The following is a 10,110-nucleotide window of genomic DNA, read 5'->3' on the forward strand; positions in this document are numbered from 1 at the left end:
CACCAGTTGCTGCATCGCATCGAAATGCACTGCGGTGTGATATCTCGCCAGTCGCTGCGTCTCCTCGTGGACGCACCGCGCCGATCTGATCTGATCTGTTCCTTTGCAGAAAGGTTCAAAAAGAAAGGTGCATGCGATGCAACCGCAGAGCGAGTGGTGTGGCGTGATGTACCGTGTCCGTGTGGGTTTTGGTTTCGGGCGCAATTGCGTCACGGTTGGTGCGGAGTCAATTCGTTCCCAAACCTATCTACCATCCCTGGCGCGCTGTTCCGCTCTGCTTCTTGGAATTTTATGTCGACACGGCCGTGAAGCCCCCTTGTGTTTTTTCTCTTTGGCCTGCAGTGCAACCAAAGGTGGCGATACAATGCTTCTCCCGGGGCCGTTTGCCCCGTCATGTCCATGATGTGTTGCAATAATCGACGTACGTACCAATGTACCATGCACTACGCCTGAATCTCTCCATTCAGTTCACGCCCGGCATTGTTGCCGCCAAATGCCAATAATTGGTTGCGAACAACCGACCGATCATTTGGTACTACAACCCGGGCAACTGCAGGCGGTTCCATCGCGACAGCGCCCTACCATTAGAAGCTAGAGGTCCCTTAAAAAAAAAAAGAAGCTAGAGGCGGCCAAAGGCCATAGATCACGTGTATCTTGCACGCATTTTTTTTTTTGAAAGAATTTTGCACGCATTTTTTAGCACACAGAAAAGAGTATCTATCTCTCACGCATTTTTGAACCCACGGAAAAGAATCAGAAACCTGGGCTGGGGTGCCGCCGTGCCGGAGTAGAGCAAAGAGCAGACGTGGAGCAGCAGCAGCGTCAGTGCCGTGCCGTGCCGTGCCGTGCCGCTCCCTCGTCGTCATGGACGGCGCGGTGTCCATGGCACGGAGCACGCAACCGTCCACCACTGGAACCAACCAGCAGGACATGGGATGGGGGGGGCGTCTCGTCACCATTCACCAACCAGTCGGCTACATGCTGCGCGCAACGCTGGGTTCGACAGGGACGCGCCTCCCCATTTCATTTTTGCTCCACGTCTGGGTGGCGTGCCCCGTTCCAGGACCCGTCGATGCACTACCAACACTTGAACAAAACACAGCTGGTGAGGGAGCAGGTAGGCTCTTCTTGGAAGCTCTTCAAGAAATATCTTGGGGCCAAGTACACAGCCATTATCATCCAAGCACATTGCCATTATTTGTTTTTGGTTCTACTAAGTATTATTTCCCCTTCTATCTTTATTTATTACCATCTCTGAAAACCTCTCTGAATCTGCTCTTTCAGAAGCCCAGAGAGCCTTTTTTCCTTCTTCTTTGCAGCTTTGGTCCTGGCTATGGCTATGCGCTTTTCCAAAGGCCTACAGGGCCAGGAGAGCGCATGCACGCATGCATGCACTGATGCACACATGGCTGTCAAGACAGGCAGGCCATAGACAGAGGCATAGCCAGCCACCCTAGGCCACTGTGGCTTCCAACTTCCAAGAACCATCTCCCCTTCGACATTGATTTCCTTCCTACGCGGCTAGCCCCCGTCCTATCCCTTTCCTCGCACCATTGATTTCATCTCTTCTTCCTTGTCCTGGTCACATCAACATCAACGCAACCACTGTCGCGCGAGAGAAAAAGGTCTCGCATGGTCCTTTTGCAAGCCTCTCCCCTCCCCCGTCGTCTGCTGTCTGTCACTGCGCAAGGGGCAGCACACGCAGCAGCTGCACTGGCTGCGTATAAATGACGGCCTTGCTTCCACCCATATCTCACATCTTCGGTCAGTGACACTGAGAGAACCATCTTTGAGAGAAACATCTTTGGTCAGGGGTCTACTCGGTTCTTGTGAGCCTCTTCTTCATCAGCTTGTTGCTCTCGTTGCTGAGAGAGAGAGAGAGAGAGAGAGAGAGAGAGAGCTTGTGATGGGAGTGGGGGGCACCTTGGAGTACCTGTCCGGGCTGCTGGGGGGCGGCGGAGGCCATGGCCATGGCCACGGCTACGGCAACAGGAGGAGGAGGAAGCAGATGCAGACGGTGGAGCTCAAGGTCAGCATGGACTGCGAGGGGTGCGAGCGCAAGGTCAAGAACGCGCTCTCCTCCATGAAAGGTTCGGCCTCTCTCTGCTCCTCTGCTCCTCTTCTTAGAAAGAACAGACAAGGCATGCGCAGTTGCGCACGCTTCATAGTGCATCTTGTTGCAGCACATTTTGATCTATCCAATAGTAGTACTCACAACAGGAAGCATGCATGCTCGTTGAAGTGCAATAACAGAGTTTCATAACTGCTTAAACCATATTTCAAAAAAAAAAAACTGCTTAAACCACATGTTCTTATAAATGCTTTGATCTGTTGTTCTACACATACGCCCTGATGCAAAAGAGGTTTTGATATGATTAGGGCCTTACTGGAAATAGTTGTGTCGACCTCACAAGAATGCTCTTTGCCCAAGAATGTACAGTAGGATTTAGTTTGGTAAAACCCCTCACTGAACAAAATGGAGGCCTATATATTTGATGGAGGTTTTAGTTTGCCAAGCTAAAGGAAAAAAAACAATCTAGCACCGTGGCCTCGCTGAACATGGGAGACAAAAAATGTCCTTTCAAGCATCTTTACTGTCTGAAACTTCAGTTTTTTTTTATGCGGGGAGTCTGAAACATTAGTTGCAGCCTCACTTGAGCAGGACATCATTTCTTATGTGCACGTTTAGACAAAAAAAACTGATTGAGTTTCAATTTATTATGAGCTGCGTTTTCAGCTCCTTGAAAGGTTCTACTTCCATCTCTGCTCCTTTGCTCAGCTAGTTAGAACAGGAACAGATAAGGCGTGTGCACGTTTCATGATGAAACTTGTCGTAACGCATTTGTCTTTATTCATAGCACAAATGCACTATAACACATTTTTCTTCCCTAAATCTTCGGCAGAGATCATCTGAGTAACATGCTCCCTGAGGTAAATATGCACTAGAACACAAGTGTTTCTTTCGAACATACTCATGGTCTGAAGTCTGGACTCTATAGTTTTACTGAAGCAAAAAGAAGTCTTGTAAGAATGCTACACACATTAAGTTTACCAAATATGAGCAGGATTTTTCTGATCAAGAAAAATATATTTAATGAACATGGAGTATTTACTTTACGGACACATGAATGATGTTTCCACATGCAGAAGCTGCATCTCTCGCACTAATTTTGCATCTTTACTTTCTGAAACATTACAACATCACTTGGACTAGGACTTCTGTTACCGTTCTTATTGGCAAATCTAAAGGAAATCAATAACGTCAACTTCACACTAGTGGATAAGCACTTGGATTAACTATGAGCTCTGTAATTTCAGGGGTCCGATCAGTGAACATCAACAGGAAGCAGCAGAAGGTGACGGTGGCGGGGTACGTGGAGCCCAGCAAGGTGCTGAGGAAGGCGCAGTCCACGGGGAAGAAGGCCGAGATATGGCCCTACGTGCCCTACAGCCAGGTCAGTCAGCCCTACGTCGCCGGCACCTATGACAAGCGGGCCCCGGCCGGCTACGTCAGGAGCCAGGAGCCCGGCTACGGCAACGTGTCCGGCCAGGTCAGCAGGCAGGACGACCAGCTCACCGACATGTTCAACGACGACAACGCCAACTCCTGCGCCGTCATGTGATGTGATGAGAGGAAAAAAATAACTTCTGCACGCATGCGGCTAGTGATCCCTGGGAAGTGTTCGACAATGTTTGAGAGTTCATCTCAAGTAGTAGTATTGAAGTATGAATGTTACCAGTAGTAGTTTGGAGTGCTGATTAGGATCAGTGTTGACAATCCAACCCTCGGACTGTCACGGGTACTTATGAGTCGAGAAACCCATGGATCGTTTGGGTAACTTGGTCTCCTGCAGAAAGACATCTCAATGGCCTGATCCTCTCTCTTCGCGCCTCAGTTTATTAGAGCATCTCTAGCCGATCTTCTAAAAATTAAAGTAAAACTTAGGCCTTGTTTGGTTGCGAGGGATCCCGTCGTTTCCCTGAGTGAGTAAACCATGAGTTTATTTCGGCTTGGTTTTCTTGCAGGCCCATTTGATGACAGCTGGGAGTGTCACTTCAGTCCCCAATGTGCTCCAATTCCCTGGGTTGAAACCATCGCCTCCTCCCATCGGAGAAACTTGGCCGCTACCTCCGCTCCTACACCGCGTCCTTTGCATCTGGATTATTCTCGTTGGACGGAAGACTTTTTCACCTCTTTCTTTGCGTGAAATGACGACGGGGAACATTCACATCCGTGGATTCCGGTGCGTCAGAAAAATCTCTCCCGTGGTTTTTGTCCCTTGGTTATTAACTCTGGAAGGACCAAACGAGAAGTTAGTGGAGTATTTTTACTCCACTAAGTTTTGTCTGGACCTAGCCGAAGTAAAACTTGTATTAGGTTCAAACATTTCATCGAACACTTGTGATGCGCCTCTGTGGCAAGGGACGCCGATGGTGAGCACGCTGGCAACACTGGGAAGCACGTCATCAACTTCTTTGAATTTCGACCAAAAAAGACCACACATACACCCTCCAGCAACGATGGTGACCACGAACATCCCACTGGCCTTGACCAAAATAGACCATGCAGTCACCATCCCGCGGGCGCCTCTCATCGTCTCGAACCCTTCCACGACCATGCCCTCCATGAACCACTTGGACAACAGGGTGTGGCCAGCGCTGCTCTCCGGGAGGGCATAGAAGCCCACCAAGGCATTAAAAAAAAGGAATTTGAATTGCGACCAAAAAAAGACCACACATTCACCCTCCAGCAACGATGGTGACCACATGGTGAAGAGCACCCCATCGATCTTGACCAAAATAGACCACGCAGTCACCATCCAGCTGGCGCCTCTCATCGCCTCGAACCCTTGCACGACCATGCCCTCCATGAACCACTTGGACAACAGGGCGCGGCCAGCGCCGAACCTGCTCTCCGGGAGGGCGTAGAAGCCCACCAAGGCATTAAAAAAAAAGGAATTTGAACAAAAAGCCCGGTGCTAATGTCTAGCACATGCCAACCCAGGTGATGCAATTGCGCTATTCTTTTCGATTGTGCCCTCATAGGGGATCTTTTACTGCATTTGTTTTGGTCCGTGCGCACTTATCGATGCTGGGTCACGGCTAGGCTCGGAGGCCATCTTTTCGTCCGTGCGCACCTTTTGATGCTGGGTCACGGGTTGGGCTCGGAGGCCTCTTTTATTTGTGCGCTTTGGCATCTTTCGCAGTTGTGACAGACGTGCATATCCCTGTGTTGGCGATGCAGTCCGTAGAATTCAGCCTAATAAACCGGTCACATCCTGATTAAACTCCTACGGTACTAATTGCGCAGCGATTAGCTCGGTGAATTTCACGTCCCGCGTCGGCCACCCTGGAAAACTCGGTTGAGGCCCAACTAGGCCCGTTCCCCTTCGATTCTCAGGCGCCACCAGTGGTCGACAAGTCCGGCCGGCTGAGTCCACGGGCAAGAAGGCCGAGATATGGCCCTACGTGCCCTACAGCCAGGGCAGCCAGCCCTACGTCGCCGGCACCTACGACAAGCGGGCCCCGGCCGGCTACGTCAGGAGCCAGGAGCCTGGCTACGGCAACGTGTCCGGCCAGGTCAGCAGGCAGGACGACCAGCTCACCCACATGTTCAACGACGACAACGCCAAACTCCTGCGCCGTCATGTGATGTGATGAGAGGAAAGAAAATTTGTGCTGATCCTTGTAAGGAAGTGTTGGTGTTTGCAAGTTCATCTCAAGTGGTAGTAGTATTGAAGCGTTACTAGTACTCCCTCCGTTCCCTTTTTCTTTGCGCATAACTTTTTCCGTTTTTTCCCTTGTTAGTCTGCGCACTTCCCTCTTTCTGCTACGATTTCCATCCCTACCCCGCTTCTGCCACGGTAATTATGACCTCTACAACAGTAACTAGTCCTATGCATGCAGAAGCCAACCAATCCAGCAGACCATGCACTGGGGCCCGTGGGGAGAGAAAAGTGGAAACCGAACCACCAGCCAATCGGTTACATGCAGCGATTAAAGAACGCGCCTCCTCGCATGCAAGCAGGGGTGAAATTGTCCAAAAGAAAACGAACCAAGCTCTCCTTGGTATCCGGATCTCAGCTTATACGTAGAGAAAAAAGAATCGGAGGGAGTAGTTTGGAGTGCTGATTAGGATCCGTGTTGACAATCCAACCCTCGGACTTGTCACGGGTATGAGTTTTTTTAGACAAAGTCACCGGTATGAGTTATGAGGCCAACTCTAACGTACGACCCTTAATGGACGTTTGTTTCGTCCGCTTGGGTCGGCAAAATGGACGCGCATGTCCGGTTTGGGCCGCCCGGCAGTCCGTGCATCCAATGTGCGACCGCATCCCAAACATTGTCCGTGTTGCACCAAAAAAATCCCAAAAAAGGCATTGCAACTTAAAAAATAATCGAAAAAGGCATTGCAAAAATAACTAAAAACATAAAATTAATTAAACAGTCCATGTCTTCGTCACGGCCTGCACATAATACTTAAAAATCGGTAGATCTGCTGGCCGCCCGCGTCGCCGTCTTCAGGCGCCACCGTCCTCGCCGTCATCGTCCTTGGTCAGGTCGATGTAGGGAAGCGGCGTCTAGAGGTGGGGCGGCGACCCTTAAAATGGCTCGGCGTCCTGTGCACACTGCGGTGGTGGTGACCACGACGCCCACGCCGCCCGCGGTGTTGGTGGCGGCGACTACGGCGGGCTGCATGGCACCATGGTCGTCCACGACCATGACTGCCCGTACAACCCCTCGTTTCACACCGGGGTGGGCGGTCGGTCCTCCATGGCCTCCTCCTTCACCTCCTTCTTGACGTCCAGCTCCGGAACATAGATGTCCCCGGGGGCCGAGAGCGCCAGCATCTCCTCCATACCCACACCCACTGCGCCTCCTGGCATCGTTTGTACTCCCTCTCGGAGTCCTTGAGGGAGTCCTGGATTATGGGGTCCTCGGGTTTCCGGTCTATGTAACATGGGCCGGACTGATGGGTCGTGAAGATACAAGATAGAAGGCCTTCCCCCGTGTCCGGATGGGACTCTCCTTTGCGTGGATGGCAAGTTTGGCATCCGGATGTACGATTTCCTTTCTCTGTAAACCGACTCTGTACAACCTTAGGCCCCTTCGATGTCTATATAAACCGGAGGGGCTAGTCCGTAGAGGCTATCAGAATTTACATAGGCTAGACATCTAGGGTTCAGCCATTACGATCTCGAGGTAGATCAACTCTTGTAACCCCCATACTCATCAAAGTCAATCAAGCAGGAAGTAGGGTATTACCTCCATTAAGAGGTCCTGAACCTGGGTAAACATCGTGTCCCCTTTGTCTTCTGTTACCTTCGATCCTCAGACACACAGTTCGGGACCCCCTACCCGAGATCGGCCGGTTTTGACACCGACATTGGTGCTTTCATTGAGAGTTCCACTGTGTCGTCGGCAGAAGGTTCGATGGCTCATTCGATCGTCAACAACGATGCCGTTTTCGGGGAAACTTTCCTCCCCGGTCAACTTTTTGTGTTTGGCGGCTTCGCTCTGCGTGCCAATTCGATTGGTCACCTCGAACAGATCGATAGCTACACCCCTGGTCATCAGATCAGATTCGGGAACCTAAATTACGTCGCCAACATCCGAGGAGACTTGATCTTCGAAGGGTTCACGGCCTCGACCACTGTTCCTCATCTCCAAGAAGGAAACCCATCAGATCCGTCACCAGGCACCGCTCAAGGACCAACTATCATCCCTGCCCTGGCCTTAGATCCAGAGCAGACTACTTCATCCGAAGATGGGTGTCTGAAACCCACCAGACTCTCTCCTACTATGGAGCTTTTCTTCGAAGACGTGGAGGCAACTATGTCTTCGACGAGCCTGGAATTAAGCAGGACTCTCCCTGTCATCAGAGAGCCGAACTCGCCTCGGGATGCCAACACCGAACCCTCAAGGTCTGCGTCTAGTGAGCTCAGTCTGGTAGAATCTGCCATGCCTAGCCCCGCAGGCCCCCGGTTCCCCGTCTGGCCTGCGCTGTTAAGCGAGGCCTTGGAATTAATGCGGTCCCTCGCCATTACGGAAGTATCGCTTCCGAACTACGCCCAGCCCGGACTAGGGGCTGAGAGCGGGGAATTTCACGTCCCACCCACCACCCACTTAATAGCCACCGTCGAGGATTTGACCGACATGCTAGATTATGCCTCCGAAGACATGGACGACGATGCCAGAGACAAACAAAGCCAAGACCCGCCATTCACCGGGCGCTGGACGGCTACCTCCACATATGGTGTGTATATGGTGGATACACCCAAAGAGCACGACGACGAAGGCAGGAAAGATCCGATCGAGGATAAGCCCGCGGATGTGATGACCCACAAGTATAGGGGATCTATCGTAGTCCTTTCGATAAGTAAGAGTGTCGAACCCAACAAGGAGCAGAAGGAAATGATAAGCGGTTTTCAGCAAGGTATTCTCTGCAAGCATTGAAATTATAGGTAACAGATAGTTTTGTGATAAGGTAATTTGTAACGAGAAACAAGTAACAAAAGTAAATAAAGTGCAGCAAGGTGGCCCAATCCTTTTTGTAGCAAAGGACAAGCCTGGACAAACTCTTATATAGAGAAAAGCGCTCCCGAGGACACATGGGAATTATCGTCAAGCTAGTTTTCATCACGTTCATATGATTCACGTTTGGTACTTTGATAATTTGATATGTGGGTGGACCGGTGCTTGGGTGCTATCCTTACTTGGACAAGCACCCCACTTATGATTAACTCCTATTGCAAGCATCCGCAACTACAAAAGAAGTATTAAGGTAAACCTAACCATAACATTAAACATATGGATCCAAATCAGCCCCTTACGAAGCAACGCATAAACTAGGGTTTAACCTTCTGTCACTCTAGCAACCCATCATCTACTTATTACTTCCCAATGCCTTCCTCTAGGCCCAAACAATGGTGAAGTGTCATGTAGTCGACGTTCACATAACAGCACTAGAGGAGAGACAACATACATCTCATCAAAATATCGAACGAATACCAAATTCACATGACTACTAATAGCAAGACTTCTCCCATGTCCTCAGGAACAAACGTAACTACTCACAAATCATATTCATGTTCATAATCAGAGGGGTATTAATATGCATAATGGATCTGAACATATGATCTTCCACCAAATAAACCAACTAGCATCAACTATAAGGAGTAATCAACACTACTAGCAACCCACAGGTACCAATCTGAGGCTTTGGGACAAGGATTGGATACAAAAGACGAACTAGGGTTTGAGAGGAGATGGTGCTGGTGTAGATGTTGATGGAGATTAGCCCCCTCCCGATGAGAGGAGCGTTGGTGATGACGATGACGATGATTTCCCCCTCCCGGAGAGAAGTTTCCCCGGTAGAACAGCTCTGCCGGAGCCCTAGATTGGTTCCGCCTCGTGGCGGCGGAGTTTCTTCCCGAAAGCTTGCTTATGATTTTTTCTCGGACGGAAGACTTCATATAGCAGAAGATGGGCACCAGAGGGCCACCAAGGGGCCCACGAGGCATGGGCGCGCGCCCAGGGGCGTAGGGCGCGCCTGCCACCCTCGTGGCCAGGGCGTGGCCCCCTTCTGGTATTTTCTTCGTCCAGTATTTTTTATTAATCCAAAAAATGACTTCCGTGAAGTTTCAGGACTTTTGGAGCTGTGCAGAATAGGTCTCTAATATTTGCTCATTTTCCACCCCAAAATTCCAGCTGCCGGCATTCTCCCTCTTCATGTAAACCTTGTAAAATAAGAGAGAATATGCATAAGTATTGTGACATAACGTGTAATAACGGCCCATAATGCAATAAATATCAATATAAAAGCATGATGCAAAATGGACGTATCAACTCCCCCAAGCTTAGACCTCGCTTGTCCTCAAGCGGAAGCCGATAACGATAAATATGTCCACATGTTTAGAGATAGAGGTGTCGATAAAACAAAATACAGACATGAGGGCATCATGATCATTCTTATAACAACAACATATATGGATATTGTCATATGATTTCTTATGCTCAAGTAATAATCTATTCACAATGTCAAGTATGAATCAGAAACTTCATTGAGAACTAACAAACTATAATCTCAGTCATTGAGGCAATTGCAAT

The 10,110-nt window shown here is 49.8% G+C and overlaps 1 protein-coding gene across 1 annotated transcript; it reads left to right on the plus strand.

Moving 5' to 3' along the window:
- Positions 1 to 1,277: 1,277 nt before the first annotated feature.
- LOC123052018 (heavy metal-associated isoprenylated plant protein 23) lies at positions 1,278 to 3,879 on the plus strand. Its single transcript, XM_044475054.1, has 2 exons — positions 1,278 to 2,090; positions 3,319 to 3,879. Exons 1-2 carry the CDS (start codon positions 1,907 to 1,909, stop codon positions 3,621 to 3,623), a joined length of 489 nt encoding a protein of 162 aa, XP_044330989.1. The 5' UTR covers positions 1,278 to 1,906; the 3' UTR covers positions 3,624 to 3,879.
- Positions 3,880 to 10,110: the final 6,231 nt, after the last annotated feature.

The sequence above is a fragment of the Triticum aestivum genome, chromosome 2D (assembly GCF_018294505.1).
Source record: "Triticum aestivum cultivar Chinese Spring chromosome 2D, IWGSC CS RefSeq v2.1, whole genome shotgun sequence".
NCBI lineage: Eukaryota > Viridiplantae > Streptophyta > Magnoliopsida > Poales > Poaceae > Triticum > Triticum aestivum.